The 18,988-nt window shown below is 53.1% G+C and overlaps 1 protein-coding gene across 1 annotated transcript; it reads right to left on the reverse strand.

Annotated features, from left to right (window-relative positions):
* Positions 1-466: 466 nt before the first annotated feature.
* Positions 467-15,341, reverse strand: KLHL35 (kelch like family member 35). The gene is made up of 7 exons (XM_054164480.1): positions 15,215-15,341; positions 12,256-13,146; positions 8,609-8,793; positions 7,660-7,778; positions 5,540-5,728; positions 3,885-4,073; positions 467-2,227 (listed from the first exon to the last, which is right to left on the reverse strand). The coding sequence occupies exons 2-7, from the start codon at positions 13,143-13,145 to the stop codon at positions 2,039-2,041; spliced, it is 1,761 nt and encodes a 586-aa protein (XP_054020455.1). The 5' UTR covers position 13,146; positions 15,215-15,341; the 3' UTR covers positions 467-2,038.
* Between the last annotated feature and the right edge of the window lie 3,647 nt (positions 15,342-18,988).

The raw sequence follows: 18,988 nt of genomic DNA on the forward strand, positions 1-18,988 counted from the left end.
TCCTCAGGTTGAGGTGAAATCTACATTCAAGCTTGTACCTGCGGTTCCTTATGTTACTATTGCACACCACCCAAAAGAGCTTGGCCCCCTCCACTTGACACCCACCCCTCAGAGACTGAGAGACATTGATCAGATCCCTTCTCAGCCTTCTCTTTTCAAGTCTGAACAGCCCCAGGGCTCTCAGTCTGTCTTCACAGGGCAGATGCTCAAGTCCCCTAAGCATCCTCCTGGCTCTCCCTTGGACTCTCTCCAGCAGGTCTCTGTCTCTCTTGAACTGGGGAGCCCAGAACTGGACACAGGATTGCAGCTGTGGTCTCAGCAGGGCAGAGCAGAGGGGCAGAAGAACCTCCCTGGCCCTGCTGGTCACACTTCTCTTGCTGCAGCCCAGGATCCCATAGGCTCTCTTGGCCAACAGGGCACATTGCTGCCCACTTGCTGTCCACTAGGACTCCAAGGTCTTTCTCCAGAAGGACAAAGAATGGTTAACTTCTCAGAGCCACCAGAAAACAGAAGTACTGAAGAGGACCACAAGAAACCCAGCTGTATGAGGGAGCAGGCAACATCCAAGAGGTTTAAGACAAGGGAAATGTCTGGACCAGCAATTCCCTCTACTTCAGGATGAACTCATCATTGGGGTGAGGAAAAGAAGGTGCAGGGAAAACAGCAGCCAGCCAGCAGCCTGCTGTGGAGGGGTGCACCATGCAACACACAAGTCATGGGAGTTTTAAGAGACCCCACTCTACATTAGGCAACTTCTAAGCCCCTAACTGAACACCATGAACATTTCCAAGGAGCCATCAGAAACTCTCAGTTCCAGACATGGACTAAAGACACTGACACCAAAAACTATTCTACCAAATCAAAGGTGGCCACCAAATAAGCAGAAGGCCTTTAAAGGTCCCTTCCAAGCCAAAGCATTCTAGGAAATGTGCTTAGGGTCACTTCCAGACCTGACACCAAGAGGCTTGGAGCAATGCAGGCCACGAGCTCAAACACTTGCCCTTCAAATGAGCTGCACATCAAGGTTCTCATGGATCCTGCATCAAATCTCTTCAACACTGGGGTTGTTTTCATACTTGCTAGCATACTCCAGAGTCAAAATGAGCCAGGTGTGATTCCATGACTACCTCAGGTCTTCATGCTTAATTCTTACAGAACATTTCCCCCCACCTCTGCTCTCTGAAGAAGGAACTCTAGGCTCCATGATCCATTTGTCTTCCCAATGACAGTGGGACAGCAGTCCAACCACAAAGCACATCTGGATAGAGACAGCACTCTGTGCTTTAGGGGAGCAGACTCTTCTTAGAGTCAGAATCCAGACTATTGAACCAGGCTTTGGGGGATTTAGTGGAGAAATTGTTTTGGGATATCAGCTTTGAAGCCTCAACCTCAGCTCTATGCTGTAATGGGACTAACAGTGGATGTCAATGACCACTGTGGTCATCACCATGGTTTGACACAAGCTTCTACCCAGCTGAATGCACAAATGTCTGATGACTCCAGCTAAAGAATTGGATCCTGCAGCTGTGTTTGTTACTGCAACAGTCTTGGGTGTCACACATGGTTTAATGGCCATGGTGGGTTGATGGTTGGACTTGGTGACCTTAGAGGTCTTTTCCAACCAAAACAGTTCCATGATTCTATCAAAGCAGCAAATGCTTGTCCTTGTAGGACAGAGAGCTTCTGCTGCCAACATGACAGACAACTCAGATCCAGAACCAGGAAAAGCCAAGTAAAAGTCAAATTCAGTAGTTCCAGGGGCTGCATGGATACTGAAATCCTACTGTGGCAAGGTCTGTGCTGCAGCTTCACACAGCCAAGCACCTTTTCCTCCTCTCAGCTAGATCAGCACCAAAGCCACTGGCACCACCAGGCCAGGAAAAAAACAAACCAGAGGCTGCTCTGGGGCTGGTTGGAGGACATCATCTTCAGTAGCTTGTGTTATCCTTCCCCACACGAAGGTGAGATGTCTGCCCACAGGGTCAGGGTCTGAATGGGAGGCTCTAGGTGCGAGGTGGACACAGCTAGAGCCCAGAGGTCATCTGTTCATGCGCTGGAGGATGGTGACACAGCCGTGGTAGCTGGTGCAGCGCTGCAGCGGTGGCTGCTGCTCCAGGCTCCCCGTCACAGGGTCGAAGGTGAAGGCCTTGTCCGTGCCTTCCCCGTTCTCGTCTCGGCCCCCCAGGATGTAAATCTTCCCTCCACACACTGTCAGGCCACAGCTCTCCTGGAAAGCAGAAGGAGAGCACAAGAGCTGAGGAGCAAGCCTCCAGCTTCAGGCAATGGGGATGAGCAAGAGATTGACTCAACCCAACAGGCTCAAAGCCCAAGAGCTGAGGAGCAAACCTCCAGCTTCAGGCAACGAGGATGAGCAAGAGATTGACTCAACCCAACAGGCTCAAAGCCCAAGAGCTGAGGAGCAAGCCTCCAGATTCAGGCAATGGGGATGAGCAAGAGATTGACTCAACCCAACAGGCTCAAAGCCCAGGACCTGAGGAGAAAGCCTCCAGATTCAGGCAATGGGGATGAGCAAGAGATTGACTCAACTCAACAGGCTCAAAGCCCAGGACCTGAGGAGAAAGCCTCCAGATTCAGGCAATGGGGATGAGCAAGAGATTGACTCAACCCAACAGGCTCAAAGCCCAAGAGCTGAGGAGCAAACCTCCAGCTTCAGGCAACGAGGATGAGCAAGAGATTGACTCAACCCAACAGGCTCAAAGCCCAAGAGCTGAGGAGCAAACCTCCAGCTTCAGGCAACGAGGATGAGCAAGAGATTGACTCAACCCAACAGGCTCAAAGCCCAAGAGCTGAGGAGCAAGCCTCCAGATTCAGGCAATGGGGATGAGCAAGAGATTGACTCAACCCAACAGGCTCAAAGCCCAGGACCTGAGGAGAAAGCCTCCAGATTCAGGCAATGGGGATGAGCAAGAGATTGACTCAACCCAACAGGCTCAAAGCCCAGGACCTGAGGAGAAAGCCTCCAGATTCAGGCAATGGGGATGAGCAAGAGATTGACTCAACTCAACAGGCTCAAAGCCCAGGACCTGAGGAGAAAGCCTCCAGCTTCAGGCAACAAGGATGAGCAAGAGATTGACTCAACCCAACAGGCTCAAAGCCCAAGAGCTGAGGAGCAAGCCTCCAGCTTCAGGCAATGGGGATGAGCAAGAGATTGACTCAACCCAACAGGCTCAAAGCCCAAGAGCTGAGCTGAGGAGCAAACCTTCAGCTTCAGGCAATGGGGATGAGCAAGAGTGACTCAACAACAGGTTCATCTCTCACCCACCTAGCAGAAAGGAGCAGAAGTAGGTGAGTGATGTGTGGCTCTTGAAGTGCTGCAATCTCACTCTTTCACCAAGCTTAGACACTTGATGGGGCCATGGCTGTTTCCAGCAGTCCACCAGACTCCCAAGCACTCCAAAAGACCAGACACCCAGCCAGCACCTCCTTGCCATAGCCACAGACAAGGGCACAATTCAGATCTGCATGAGCTGTGTGCCATCATTCCTCTACCCTGCACCACAGCTCACATTGCAGAATGGCTCTGGAGTGCAGAACTGTGGTGACACTAAACCAAGACAGACAACCACCACTAGTCCACATTCATAGAATCATAGAATTGTCAGGGTTGGAAGGGACCTCAAGGATCATCCAGTTCCAACCCCCCTGCCATGGGCAGGGACACCTCACACTGGTTCAGATTGCTCAGATCCACATCCAGCCTGGCCTTCAAAACCTCCAGGGATGTGGCTTCTACCACCTCCAGTCCCCAGACCAGGCTAGAGACTGAAACATAGAGCATGGAGAACAGTTCCTCAGCAAAGCACAGGTGGTTCCTGTTCTACAGAGAGAAGACTCAGAGCTTCTTTCCTAAACCTCTTCCTTACCAGAGGTCCAGGGAGGATGGCTACTTCTTGCCAGCTGTCATTCCTTGGATCATAGCTGAAGATTTTACTGAGGAGTCCACCTACTACATAAATGATGTTGTCCAAGCAGACAGCACTGATGCACCTCTGGTAAAAAGGGGTGGGAGACAAGAGTGTCCACTTGTTGTCCTCTGGATCATAGCACTGGACCTGGGAGGGGAAACAGTGATCAGAAGGTGAATTTACCTCACCCTTGCTTGGATGAAGCTGCTGCTCACTAGAAATAAAAGCACATAGGGGCAGAAGCATGGATGGGAGCTTCAGAGACCAGTGCAGGGAGTGATGGGATGATGAGTTCTAGCATTCCCTCTTGCATTCAAGTCCCCCAGACAAACTTGCAAGCCCCCAGGGTGGCTGTCCTTCACCCAGACAGCATGTGGTGAAATGTTCAGAGTTGGAGCTGAGTGGTTCTCCTTGCAGCTCAGGAAGCCAGAAGCATCTTGCCTGACTTACAGAGACCTCTTCCAGGCAGTTCCTGCTGATGAACACCACAGGTCTTTGTTCCTGTGGGGTCTCAGGGCTGACCAAGTTTCAGAGCACAACAAGCTCTACTGAAACCCTGTCAGCTCCAGACACCTTTTCTCTCTCTGCTCCTTGAGTCTCATTGGCTTCTGATCTTACTCATGACTTCTCTGTCCCTTTCAGCTGGCTGGCAGAAAGGGACCTGGGGGTTCTAATCAACAGGCAACTGAAGAGGAGCCAGCAGTGTGCCCAGGTGGCCAAGAAAGCCAAAGGCCTCCTGGCTGGCATCAGCAATGCTGTATCCAGCAGGAGCAGGGAGGGGATTGTCCCCTGGGACTCAGCTCTGGTCAGGCCACACCTCCAGTGCTGTATCCAGCTTGGGGCACCTCAATACAAGAGAGATGTGGAGGTGCTGGAGCCAGGGCAGAGGAGGGCAAGGAAGCTGGGAAGGGCCTGGGGAATAAATGTGATGGAGAGCAACTGAAGGAGCTGGGGATGGTTAGTTTGGAGAAGAGGACCCTAAGGGGAGACCTCATGGCTGTCTACAACTACATGAAAGGAGGTTGTGGAGAGGCTGCTGCTGGTCTCTTCTCACAGGTAATTAGTGATAGAACAAGAGAGAATGGCCTCAAGTTGTGACTGGGTAGGTTTAGACTGGACAGTAGGAAAAGATTTTCCCAGCAAGAGTGGTCAGGCACTGGAATGTGCTGGGCAGGGAGGTGGTTGAGCCCCTGGATGTGTTTCAAGGTGGTTTGGATGTGGTGCTTGGGGCTATGGTTCAGGGGTGACCCTTGTAGAGTAGGGTTCTAGGTTGGCCTGGGTGATCCTGAGGGTCTTTTCCAACCTGAATGTTTCTATTATCTTACTCATGACTTCTGATATTATAAGGGATCCTTCACTAGACTTCAAGTTTAAGACCTCCTTACAGCTGAAGTTATTCAAGACCCTCCTGGATGAGTTCCTGTGTGACCTGCTCTCGGTGATCCTGCTTTGGCAGGAGGGGTTGGACTGGATGATCTCTCAAGGTCCCTTCCAGCCCCTGACATTCTGTGATTTAAGGACAACCCCATTGCTCTCCACATTCCTTGTCAAGCCTTCTTTCCTTTTAGGTCTTCATCCATTCTTGATGCCCCCCCCCCCGCCCCAGCAAATACCTTGTCGGTGTTCGTGGTGTCATCCACAGCACCCCCCAGCACGTAGAGCTTGTTCAGGCAGGAGACCACAGCTGCTGAGCTCACAGCTTGAGGCAGTGGGGCCAAGGTTGCCCAGCTGTTGGAGAAGGTGTCATAGCACTCCATGCTGGAGAGGCGATAAAACCCATCGAAGCCTCCCACGGCGTAGATCTGCCACAGAGGGAGCAAAGAAAGCGGATTAGGCTCTGCTGGGCTCACCTGAATGGGCTGCCACTGACCATGAGAAGAGGCTAGGACTTGGCCAATGTTCTTAAGGTCCTCCAGAAGGACTAGATGGTCCAAGGGGTGGACACTGGAAAGTATAATCTTTGTTATTTCCTTCCCATCAGCCTGCAGCCCTATATAAATGGGCCGGGAGGCTTGGCTTGAGATGCCTGAAGGCTGTGAGGCTGTTCAGTGACATGTGGACAGAGTGAGAGCTGGGCAAGGGGGAACCTATTGAGGTTCAATAAGTGGAGAGTCCTTCACCTGGGAGGGAAGAATAAACTGCAGCAGGACAGGCTGGGAGGTGATCTGCTGGAGAGCAGCCCTGGGGAGAAGGACCTGGGAGTCCTGGTGGATAACAAGTTCTGCATGGGTCAGCAATGTGCCCTGGTGGCCAAGAAGGCCAATGGGATTCTGGGCTGCACTCAGAGGAGTGTCTCCAGCAGATCCAGGGAAGTTCTCCTCCCCCTCTACTCTGCCCTGCTGAGACCACACATGGAATAGTGCATCCAGTTCTGGGCTCCCCAGTTGAGGAGGGAGAGGGATCTGCTGGAGAGAGTCCAAGGGAGGGCTACAAGGATGGTGAAAGGATTGGAGCACTGCCTGGGGATGAGAGGATGAGAGCCCTGGGGGTGGTTAGTCTGGAGAGAAGACTGAGAGGGGATTTAATAAGTTCATCAATATCTGAAGGCTGGGGGTCAGGAGGAAGGGGACAGGCTCTGCTCAGTTGCACCCTGGGATAGGACAAGGGGCAATGGATATAAACTCCAGCACAGGAGGTTCCACCTCAACATGAGGAGGAACTTCACTGGGAGAGTCACAGAGCCCTGGAACAGGCTGCCCAGAGAGGTTGTGGAGTCTTCTTCTCTGGAGAATTTCATGACCCATCTGGGTGTATTCCTGTGTGTCCTGCACTGGATTCTATGGTCCTGCTCTGGCAGGAGGGTTGGACTCAATGATCTCTGTAGGTCCCTTCCAACACCTACCATCCTGTTATCACTGTCTGTTCTGCCCTTTTGCTTTCTGTCCATTCAAGCCAAGACAGAAGGACAGGCAGCAAGCCACACTATGACATTGGGGTTGGACTAGATGAGATTTAGAGGTCCCTTCTAACCCAAACCATTCAATGAAGCACCCTACACCTTCCATCTTTCACCCCATGACTTAACTCCCTCTTGCAGCATTCCCATGGTAGATCTTATGGCTACAACTTCACTTGTGGCTGCTTCAGGTGACAGCACACAGCCAGCTGAAACAATGAAGTCATAGAATCATAGAACAGTTAGGGTTGGAAGGGACCTCAATGATCATCTAGTTCCAACCCCCTGCCATGGCCAGGGACACCTCACACTCCAGTAGGTTGCCCACAGCCACATCCAGCCTGGCCTTCAAAACCTCCAGGCATGAGGTTTCCACCACCTCCCTGGGCAACCTGTGCCAGGCTCTCACCACCCTCATGGGGAAGAGCTTCTTCCTAACGTCCGATCTCGATCTACCCATTTTTAGATTTCTTCCATCCCCCCCAGTCCTATCCCTCCCTGACACCCTCAAAAGTCCTTCCCCAGCTTTCCTGTAGCCCCCTTCAGATACTGGAAGGCCACAAGAAGGTCTCCTCAGAGCCTTCTCTTCTCCAGACTGAACAACCCCAACTCTCTCAGTCTGTCTCTATGGCAGAGCAGCTCCAGCCCTCTGCTCATCCTCATGGCCCTGCTCTGGACACCTTCCAGCACGTCCTCAGTTATATTCTACTTCTCATCCCACCAAAGCTGTCTCTAAACAACCCAGAGAACACACTGACAGCTTCTCATTGTACAGGGCAGCAGAAGGGAGGGGCAATGATCCCTGGGGCTTGCCCCAAAATGTGGTCCACTGCTTACCTTGCCCTGAAGCGTTGCCATCTTGTGCCTCCATCGGCCTTTCTGCAGGCAAGCAACCTTGATCCAGACGTTCAGCTGGGAGCTCAGCACCCAGACATCATTGCTGCTGATGTGTCCTCCTGAAAAACAGAGGGCTGGTGGCTGGTGTGGTTCTGAGAACACCACCACCACCTCACTACACCACAACGTTGCCTGCTTCCTCCATACAGTGGAACAACTTAGGCCAGAATATGGTCATAGGTTTAGGGTGGTGCAAGCTCAGCTTCCCAGTGGAGATGCCATCTGAACTTGCCACACTGCTCCACCCCTTGTATGGACCTCAGCTGAGAGGAAGTATATCTTAAGTGAGACTATGCTGTTTTAGGAGTACCTGTCTGATAGAATCATAGAATGGTCTGGGTTGGAAGGGACCACCAAAGGTCATCCAATCCAACTCCCTCTGCACTCAGCAGGGACATCCTCAACTAGATCAGGTTGCCCAGAGCCCTGTCCAGCCTCACCTTCAATATCTCCAGGGATGGGGCCCAAACCACCTCCCTGGGCAACCTGTTCCAGTGTTCCACCACCCTCATGGTGCAGAACTTGTTCCTAACATTCAATCTGAATCTGCACTTCTCTAGTTTGAAGCCTCTCATCCTGTCCCTGCAGGCCATTGCAAACAGTCTCTCTCCATCCTTCTTGTAGGTCCCACACCAAAACCAACTCCACAGCTGGATACTTCTGACAGATGTCCAACAGAAGGGAAAGGTTTTTTGATACTGTCACCTTTCCCTTTAACAGTGAAGTTGTTCCTCAGGACACCCAAATCATCTAAGGAGAGACTCCATCATGAAGTGGCTCTGCTCCAAAGCTGGGATGCATGTGAGTGAGTCCTCCTGGACAGACCTCAGGATTGGCTGTCCAAGCTGAGGTGAAGCAGGAAGGGATCATCTGGTGCAGGGTCTCTCACCTGATATGTACACATCATTCTTCAGTGTGCAGGCAGCAAACTCTGACTTGGTGTAGCCAGGCAGGCTGGAGAGGGCTGTCCACTGCCTGCTCTTTGGGTGGTAGAGGTCAGTAAAGGGCAGCTTCAGAAGGCCTTTCTTGTCACAGCCCCCGATGACAATGATGACTTCTGCCAGCTCCATGAACCTAGACCACGAACAACATGGGTAAGTCCTCAGGCCTGGCTGCTCCCTTCCATCATCCCTCCCATCCTAGCCAGGATGTTGGCAGCCAGGACCTCTCCTCTCCTGCCTCAGTTACTGATTTCCTAGGCAAATCATTGCCACCTTCCCTTCTGTCTGCACAATCAAACCAAAAGCAACCTCCCAGCCTGGGTGGGAAGAGCTCCAAGAGAAAAGGAGGTAGCCATAACAATGTCCTCCTCTCCTGCCTCAGCTACTGATTTCCTGGGCAAATCATTGCCACCTTCCCTTCTGTCTGCACAATCAAGCCAAAGGCAACCTCCCAGCTTGGGTGGGAAGGGGTCCAAGAGAAAAGGCAACAACCTTTAAAAGTGAGATTGCCTCCTGCCACTCAACCCTCCCCCTTCCAGCACATTCAAACCTCAGAATTCTCAAGGCACTGCCACAAGCATGGAAAGCTGCTCCTGGCAGCCTGCCTACAGCAAGCTCTCTGCCTGGAGGGAGAAGGGCTTCCAGGAAATGTCTCTCTCTCTCCAGCCTTAATAGCAATGAGCAGACGAGACAGCAGGGGAAGCAGAATGCTCCAAGCTAGTAGGTGGCAAGAGAGAAACAGCTCTGGAGGAGGGGAAGGGAGAAAAAGGAAGAAGGGTGACAGTCTTAGACTCATAAAATCTCAGAATCATTAAGGTTGGAAAAGATCTCTGAGACCAACAAGTCCAACCTTCTACCCAACAGCTCCATGACCACCAGACCACGTCCCAGAGGGCCACAACCGCTTGATTTTGAACACCTCCAGGGATGGTGACTCCACCACCTCCCTGGGCAGCCTGCTCCAACAGCTGGGTGTTTTTGAGCTAATTAAATTCTTCCTAATATCCAACCTAAACCTCCCCTGGTACCAATTCAGGCCCTTATCTCTTGTCTTGTCACTAGTTACTTGGGAGAAGAGGCCAACCTCCACCTCAATCCAAGCTGTAGAGAGCAATAAGGTCCTCTCTCAGCCTCCTCTTCTTCAGGCTATGAACAATCCCAGCTCCCTCAGCTGATCTATCACCAGCTCTGCCATAGTTTTTGCAGACAACTCAGTTAATAGAATAGAATAGAATAAACCAGGTTGGAAGAGACCTTCAAGATCATCGTGTCCAACCTATCATCCAACACTACCCAATCAACTAAACCATGGAACTGACCAAAGCCATAAAAAGGAGGAGGCAAAACATGGATTTTGGAGGGTGGGATTTACCCCCAGTGAATTTCAGCTGTTTGCCTCTTTGAGGAGGTCACCACAGACCCTGTCTTTGAGAAGTTCTGTATAGGAGAGCCTGTTGTGGCATCCAGCCAGATCAGATGCTTGGTGAAAGCAGAAATGAAGAGCTGCAAGCAGCCCTTGGTGACCACAGTCTGGACACATCTCTGGACAGCATCACTGCACACCCAGAGCAGTGAGCAGGACATCTCTTGCCAACGACAGAAAAAGTGCCATGGGCAGTAGAATCACAGGTTTATAGAGGTTGGAAGGGACCTCTGAAGATCATCCAGCCCAACCCCCCTGCCACAGCAGGATCACCTAAAGCAGATCACATAGGAACGTGTCCAGGCAGACCTTGAAAGTCTCCAGAGATGAAGACTCCACAGCCTCTCTGGGCAGCCTGTTCCAGGGCTCTGCCACTCTCAAAGCAGTAAAGTTCCTTCTCATGCTTAGATGGGACTTCCTATGTTCACATTCATGCCCATTACCTCTTGGCCTGTCACTGGGGACCACTGAGAAGAACCTGGCCTCATCTTCCTGACACCCACATTTGTAAGCATTAGTAAGGTCCCACTCAGCCTCCTCTTCTCCAAGCTGAACAGCCCCAGCTCTCTCAGCCTTTCCTCAGATCAGAAAGGTTCCAGCCCCCTCAGCATCTCAGTGGCCCTGCACTAGGCTCTCTCCAGTAGTTCTTTGTCCTTCTTGAGCTGGGGAGCCCAGAACCGGACACAGTACTGCAGGTGAGGCCTCACCAGTGCAGAGTAGAGGGGGAGGAGAACCTTCCTCAACCTACTGGCCATGCTCCTCTTAATGTATCCCAAGGTGCCATTGACCTTCTTGGTCCTCATGGAATTGTTTGCATTGGAATAGAAGCTTGTGGTCATTGAGTTCAACCTCACAAGAATCCTTCAAGCCAGGCCAACAGGATCACAGGACCACAGGATTTTAGGACCTCTGGAAATTGTCAACTCCCCTGCCAGAGCAGGAGCATAGAATCCAGCACAGGTCACACAGGAATGCATCCAGATGGGGCTTGGAAGTCTCCAGAGAAGGAGACTCCACAACCTCTCTGGGCAGCCTGTTCCAGGGCTCTGTGACCCTCCCAGTGAAGAAGTTCCTCCTCATGTGGAGGTGGAACCTCCTGTGCTGCAGTTTATATCCATTGCCCCTTGTCCCGTCGCAGGGTGCAAACATCTCCAGTGTTTTCATTTTGGAACTGGAGAGGCCAAAAGTGAAGCAATCAGAGAAAAAGAGAGGAAAAAAAGCAATTCAAGAACTATCCTCAAACTTTTAGCTCCATCAGCTGGATGACCTAGGGAAGAATCACAGAATGTTAGGGGCTGGAAGGGACCTCCAGAGATCATCCAGTCCAACCCCCCCTGTCAGAGCAGGATCACCTAGGGCAGATCACACAGGAACACATCCAGGTGGGTCTTGAATATCTCTAGAGAGGAAGATTCAAGTTACCCCCCTGGGCAGCCTGTTCCAGTCTTCTGTCACCCTCACAGGGAAAATAATTCTTTCTCCTGTTTCCATGGAACTTCCTATGCCTCAGCTTCCACCATTGCCTCTTGTGCTGGCATTGGGCATCACCCAGCAGAGCCTGGCTCCAGCCTCTTAGCACTCACCCTGCACATCTTTATCAACAGCAATGAGGTCACCTCTCAGGCTTCTCCTCTCCAAGCTACAGAGCCCTCAGCTCCCTCAGGCTCTCCTCACAAGGAAGATGTTCCACTGCCTTCAGCACCTTTGTGGCTCTGTGCTGGACTCTTTCAAGCAGTTCTTGAACTGAGGGGCCCAGAACTGGACACAATATTCCAGATGTGGCCTCAGTAGGGCAGAGTAGAGGGGGAGGAGAACCTCTCTCAACCTACTAACCACAGCCCTTCTAATCCACCCCAGAATGGAATTGGCCTTCTTGCCACAAGAGCACCTTGCTGGCTCACGATCAACCTTCCTTCCACTAGGACCCCCCAGGTCCCTTTCCCCTTCACTGCTCTCCACCAGGTCAGTCCCCAATCTATACTGCTCCATGGGGTTGTTTTTCCCCCAGGTGCAAGACCCTCCCCTTGACCTTGTTGAACATCATTCAGCTTCTCCCTGCCCAACTCTCCAGCCTGTCCAAGGCCCTCTGAATGGCAGCAGAGCCCTCTGGTATGTCAGCCACTCCACCCAGCTTGGTGCCAGCAGCAAACTTGCCGCTAGGCTGCGGTTTACCTTCTGGGTCTTGTCCTCAAAGAGCTGACCTCATCCCCAAGGATGTAGTACTTGCGAGCCTCGTGCAGCAGAGGAATGCACTCCTTGGAGTCCTGGATGAGTCCATCCATTTCCACCTTCTCCAGGAAGTAGGTGGGGTCGAGCAAGGGCAGCCTGACGTGCTCCAGGAGGTCCTTCAGAGCTCCCTTCCTGCCGGGCTCGTCGTGGCGCACCCAGCGCATGACCGCTTCGAAGACCACCTCCTCCTTGGGCACCACCAGCTGCTCGTCGGACAGGTACTCCACCAGCTCCTTCACGCCCATCTCCAGGAACTCCTCGTGCTGAGACACCTCCACAAAGCCCTCCAGCAGGAACCTCTTGCTCTTTTCCGCCAGGGAGGCGATGGAGAAGGAGTCAGCGAACTTCATGATGCCCAGGCAGTTGCAGGGGTGGAGCTGGCCCTCCAGGAAGGTGACACAGGCGTCCCTCAGCTCGGAGAGCTGCAGCAGGTCGGCCAGCTCCAGGATGCCTTCGACGTTGTCCTCCTGAAGGACGATGTCCCCCCCGTACATGTAGTCAAGCAGGAGGGACATGGCGGAAGCAGAGATCTTCTGGAGGTTGATGATGTCCTGGTGGCCTTCCTTGAGGCTGCCTCCGAACATGGCCCTGAAGTAGGTGCTGTTGGCGGACAGGGTGGCGCGGTGGCAGGGGAACTCCTGCCCGTCGATGAGCAGCACCACGTCGGTGAAGATGCCGCTCCGGCGGTAGGAGTTGAGGGTCTGGAGGATCTGCTCGGCGTGGCAGGAGCCGCTGCAGAGCTTCACCTGCAGCTTTTCCTTGCTGGAGTCCCTCCTCACCTCCTCCAGGCTGCTGGGCCTGAAGCTTGACTCTTCTTTCATCATTCGGCGCATCCTGGTGGGGAAGGGGAAGGGGAAGGGGAAGGGGAAGGGGAAGGGGAAGGGGAAGGGAAGGGGAAGGGGAAGGGGAAGGGGAAGGGGAAGGGGAAGGGGAAGGGGAAGGGGAAGGGGAAGGGGAAGGGGAAGGGGAAGGGGAAGGGGAAGGGGAAGGGGAAGGGGAAGGGGAAGGGGAAGGGGAAGGGGAAGGGGAAGGGGAAGGGGAAGGGGAAGGGGAAGGGGAAGGGGAAGGGGAAGGGGAAGGGGAAGGGGAAGGGGAAGGGGAAGGGGAAGGGGAAGGGGAAGGGGAAGGGGAAGGGGAAGGGGAAGGGGAAGGGGAAGGGGAAGGGGAAGGGGAAGGGGAAGGGGACATCTCAGTGAAAGGTCCAACACCATCATGGTTTCTGCATCCTCCTCGGTGCCACAAGGCAGCACAGATTCCAGCCCAAATATCATAGAATCATAGAGTTATAGAATGGTCTAGGTTAGAAGGGACCTTCTCCAATGGTCATCCAGTCCAACCCCCTCTGACTCAGCAGGGACATCCTCAACTAGATCAGCTTGCCCAGAGCCCTGTCCAGCCTCACCTTGAATAGCCTAATGGGCTACACCCCTCCAGCTTGTTCAGGTCCGTCTGGATGCCATCCTGGCATATCCACAGCCCCACTCAGCTTGGTGTCATCTATGCACACTTGGTGCCTGGATCCTGCTGCCTATAGCATTGATACAAATATTAACCAGCATATGTCCCAGCACAGACCCCTGAGGGGGTCACCACTCTCACTGCCTCTATCTGAACTTTGAGCCATTGGGCACTACCATCTGGATGTGACCATGCAGCCAGTTCCTTACCCACTGAACACTCTAGCCATCATTGCTCTGTGGTGCTCACACACTCCTCTGCAGGCAGGCAGGCAGAGAAGATTACCTTGAACTTGTCCTGAGTCAGAAGCCCTGTTTTAACTCTAGTCCTTCATTAATCTTCCTACACTTGCATCTCCCAGAGAGCCATCACTCCTGTCCACAGAGACAAAAGCTGTTCAGATTCTGCTATGCTCTAGAGTACACCTCCTGGCTTCACCTGCACCAGGTGTCTGCAGAATAACCAAGGGGATCTTCACCCCACCACCCCAAGAAAGCATCACCCATGCCTCAAGAATCACAGAATCTTAGGGGCTGGAAGGGACCTCCAGAGATCATGCAGTCCAGCCTCCCCCCCCTTGCCAGAGCAGCACCACCTAGGGCAGATGAAACAGGAACACACCCAGGTGGGTTTTGAATATCCCCAGAGAGGGAGACTCCACAACCCCCCCTGGGCAGCCTGTTCCAATGTTCTGTCACCCCCACAGGGGGAAAAATTCTTCCTCCTGTTTCCATGGAACTTCCTATGCCTCAGCTTGCACCCTGTGCGCCTTGTGCTGTCACTCGGCATCCCCCAGCAGAGCCTGGCTCCAGCCTCTTGGCGCTTGCCCTGCACATCTTTATCAACATGAGCAAGGTCAAGCCTCATCAGTGAGGGCTGTAAAGACCTAAAGAGCAGTGAAGCAGCATGACAAGCCCCAACTAAACAAGAAATCCTGGGGTGAAGGTCCTGAACACTCCAAAAGTGCCTGACAGGCATCGAGGGATGAGAAGGGACCTGCTGTCATTCAGTTTAAAGTGATTCAGAGAAGTTACAACAAAGGCAGCTCTCTAGAGACTCCACATTCTGCTGACACATGCTCCAGCCAAGAAAGGAAGGCAGATCTTTATTCCCCCACTTCTCTCCATGCTCCACACACATTCTCAAGCCGTTAGGGTCATGCACAGAGCTGGGAAGAAACAGCTCAGGCTGACCCCCTCCCCGTTACAAAGAGACACCTCTCCTCCCTCCCCAAGGAATCCAAATGTCCTTCCCCAGCACACATCTCTCCCCTGCCCAAAGGGCACTTTGCCATTGCCAAGGAAAGAGTAGGTTTGCCCCATTGCCCTCACCCATGCACCCTCCTCTTCGGGGGCTCACCTTCTCCATCCAAGAACCACACCACCAGCAAATGTCTTTAAAAAGAAGCCTCCCCAGCTGCTAGTGCAAGAAGTCCCAACGTTACCTGGCCCACAAGTTGTCTTCTCCAGGTGGGACCTAGCATAAACCTCAGCTTCCCTCTCGGAGACCTCCCATCCAACAACAACAACATGCACCACAGAGCCAGGTTCACCTCCAGGCAGCAGCACGGCTCAGCCCTTCTGCTGCAATGCTTGGGGAAGCACAAAAGCATCCCCTTTATCCTCACTGCCTGGGGGGGGGGGGGGGGGGGGGGGGGGAGAAATCTGCTTTTGTTTGTCCTGAATGCCAGAGAGCTACAGGGCATTAGCCATGCAGCTGTCAATAACAACCAAACAGGGAGGAGCCAGGAGCAAGGGAAAACCCATCAGAGCTCGGGGAAAGGGGAAAAAAACCAACCCGACCAACAACCGAATCTATCACACCAGGGCAGCTTTAAGAGGGTCGAGCCATCTGGAGAGCAAATTGGGGTCCAGGTGGAAGGATTCATTTGTTAGAGGCGCCGCTGTCTCGCTGGAAACCACACTAATGCCTAGAAAACAACAGCTCTGTGAGCAGCGAAAAAAAAAAGAGGGGGGGAAAAAAGACACCCGGAACAGCAATGGATTGGGTCGGGGAGAAGCTGGAGACCCCCTCATTAACGTGTGATAATTAGGTAATTAGGTCCTTAAGGATGAGGAGGACAGAAGGGGAGGTTTGCTCCCGTGTGGCTTTTTTCCCACCCTCCCCTCTAACTCCTCTCCCAGTTGTTGCCTGGGTTTTCAAACGCCCCAAATCCAAGCAGCCCTGGGGAGGCTCCATGAGGTCAGCTTTGTGCTGAGGACTCCAACAGCCCTCCGGTGTGCAAGCAGCTTCAGCTCCCCTCGCTCAGCATCTCGTTGAACGAGTTGTGCTGTCTGCTCCTCTGCCATCTCGGGGAGGCAGGGCACAAGCTGGCATCCTGCTTGCTCCCAGCATTTGCATATGAAGCCTTGGCAACCTGGAAAAGACTCTGATTTCCCAGCCTGAGCAGTGGGCTGGGAGGCTTGGGGGGTGGGATCTGCCCATAGGACCTTCCACTCTGATAGAGTTGGCACTGCCATGCTCCACCAGCCAGGGGTGCAACTACCTCTGCACGTGGATGGAGCTAGAGGTGGCCAAGGCTGGGTCATCAGGACAAATGGTAGTGACCCTGACCTATGGGGTACAGTAAAAAGGTCTCCAGGGGGTTGGAAACTCAAAGCTGTCATCTCCTTGCAGCCATAAAGCACAGAATCATAGAAGCACCTGGTAGGAAAAGACCTTAAGATCATCAAGTCCAAACCATAGCCTAATATCACAGCTGAGGGGAGAGGGATCTACGAGAGAGAGTCCAAGGGAGGGCAACCAGGATGATTGAGGGCCCTGCAGCACTGCCTGGTGAGGAGAGGCTGAGAGACCTGGGGGTGGTTAGTCTGGAGAAGACTGAGAGGGGATCTGATCAATGTCTATCAATAGCTGAGGGCTGGGGGTCAGGAGGGAGGGGACAGGCTCTGCTCAGCTGCACCCTGGGATAGGACAAGGGGCAGTGGATGTAAACTCCAGCACAGGAGGTTCCACCTCAACATGAGGAGGAACTTCTTCACTGGGAGGGTCCCAGAGCACTGGAACAGGCTGCCCAGAGAGGTTGTGGAGTCTCCTCTTCTGGAGACTTTCAAGCCCCATCTGGATGTGTTCCTGTGTGACCTGTGCTGGATTCTACGGTCCTGCTCTGGCAGGGGGGTTAACTTGATGATCTCCAGAGGTTCTTTCCAACCCCTGGGAACCTGAGACCCTGTGTTAGACCATGGCCCTCAGCACCTCATTGATGGGGCTATCAACCTGCTCAAGATCCAGCCCCAGCTTCAGTGTGTGCACCCCCAAGCGTGGGGGGGTGAAGGAGCAACTACTAAGGGTTGTAAACACATAACAATGAGAAGGCTTTGGAGGGTGCAGCTGTCCCCACACCCATGCCAAGTCACCAATGCAGCAGATTTCTGCAGCCAGAGTGAACTGCTCTTGGCCCTGGCCCTCCTTGTGTGATGCCACCGTGCCACAGTGTGCCAGTCACTGTCAAAAGGCTGTGCTGCAGCTCATGCTTGTAGCCTTTTGGCACAGAACAAGGGGCATTAAATCACAGAGTTGTTTTGGCTGGAAGAGACCTCTAAGGTCATTGAGTCCAACTGTTAACCCAGCACTGCCAGCTCACCACTTAAACCCTGCTCCTCAAAACCACAATTTGTTCAGTCCCTTCAGGGACAGAGACTCCATCACTTCCCTGGACAGCCTGTCCCAGGCTTTGACAACCCTTTCATGAAGGTGTTTGACAGAGATGTCTGCTAGGCAGCAGCAGAAGCAGCACATCTTGTGCTAAGGGAGGACCTCAACCTCTCCTTTGCACCCAGTGTCCTGAGTCTTCTTCCAGGACAGATACAGAGCCCAGGAGCAGTGATCTTATAGAATCAGAGAATTGTTAGTGTTGAAAGGGGCCACAAGGGTCATCCAGTTTCAACCCACCCCCCCCTGCCATGGCCAGGGACAAGTCACACTACAGCAGGTTGTTCACAGCCACATTCAGCCTGGCCTTCAAAACCTCCAGGGATGAGGCTTCCACCACCTCCCTGGGCAACCTGTGCCAGGCTCTCACCACCCTCATGGGGAAGAACTTCTTCCTAACAGCCAATCTCAGTCTACCCATTTCTAGGTCTTTTCCTATTCCCCCCAGTCCTATCCCTCCCTGACACCCTCAAAAGTCCCTCCCCAGCTTTCCTGTAGCCCTCTTCAGATCCTGGAAGGCCACAATTAGGTCTCCTCGGAGCCTTCTCTTCTCCAGACTGTACAACCCCAACTCTCTCAGTCTGTCCTCACAGCAGAGCAGCTCCAGCCCTCTGCTCATCCTCGTGGCCCTGCTCTGGACACCTTCCAGCACCTCCAGATCCTTCCTGGAACAGAGGCTCCAGAACTGGACACAGAGCTCCAGGTGTGGTCTCAGCAGAGTGGAGCAGAGGGGCAGAATCCCCTCCCTGGCCCTGCTGGCCACACTTCTCTTGCTGCAGCCCAGGCTGTGCTTGGCTCTCTGGGCTGCAAGTGCTCCCTGCTGGCTCCTACAAGCAGTCAATCAGCTTAAGGATCAAACCCCACAGTCCCCAACAACACTGGCACTCACCAGCACCCATCTTAGAATAGAATAGAATTAACCAGGTTGGAAGAGACCTTCGAGATCATCATGTCCAACCTATCATCCAACACTACCCAATCAACTAAACCATGCAACCTGTTGAGCTTCTCCTCCCCCAGCACTCCCAAGGCCTTTTCTCCAGGGCTGCTCTCCAGCCAGTCCCTGCCCAGCCTTTATCAGTGCCTGGCATTGCCCAGACCGAGCTGCAGGACCTTGCCCTTGGTCTTGTTGAACCTCATGAGGCTGTCATGGGGTCTCCCCTCCAGCTTGGGTCCCCCTGGATGGATCCCTTCCCTTCAGCCTGTCAGCTGTACCACACAGCTTGGTGTCATTGCCAAACCTCTTAAAGTGGATTAGGACTCTAAAATCCTATCTTCACAGTAAAAGTGCTCAGTCCCTGGCACACAACCCATGGAAGCCATCCCATCCAAAGCCACAAGCATTAATAAGGAAAATACCAGTGTATAGGAGCAGGAACCCCAGGAATGTGGTGGGGAAATCTTCCTGTGAATATAGGACTAAAGCTTATTGAAGGAGAAGTAGAGCATCACAGAATGAGGGGAGAGGGGGTTTGGAAGGAATCCTGGAGGTCATCTGGCCCAACCTCTCTGCTTAAAGCAGGGTCAGCAGAGCAGGTTTTCCTGG

This window comes from Dryobates pubescens, chromosome 10 (genome assembly GCF_014839835.1).
Source record: "Dryobates pubescens isolate bDryPub1 chromosome 10, bDryPub1.pri, whole genome shotgun sequence".
Taxonomy (NCBI): Eukaryota; Metazoa; Chordata; class Aves; order Piciformes; family Picidae; genus Dryobates; species Dryobates pubescens.

What these genes read in the sequence shown, in the direction of transcription:
- KLHL35 (XM_054164480.1), bottom strand. Translation starts at nt 13,145, where the DNA reads ATGCGCCGAATGATGAAAGAAGAGTCAAGCTTCAGGCCCAGCAGCCTG. An exon ending in GAATGATGTGTACATATCAG is followed by an intron (nt 7,779 to 8,608) that starts GTGAGAGACCCT and finishes TCTGTTTTTCAG; the next exon opens with GAGGACACATCAGCAGCAAT. An exon ending in TGGCAACGCTTCAGGGCAAG is followed by an intron (nt 5,729 to 7,659) that starts GTAAGCAGTGGA and finishes CCTCTGTGGCAG; the next exon opens with ATCTACGCCGTGGGAGGCTT.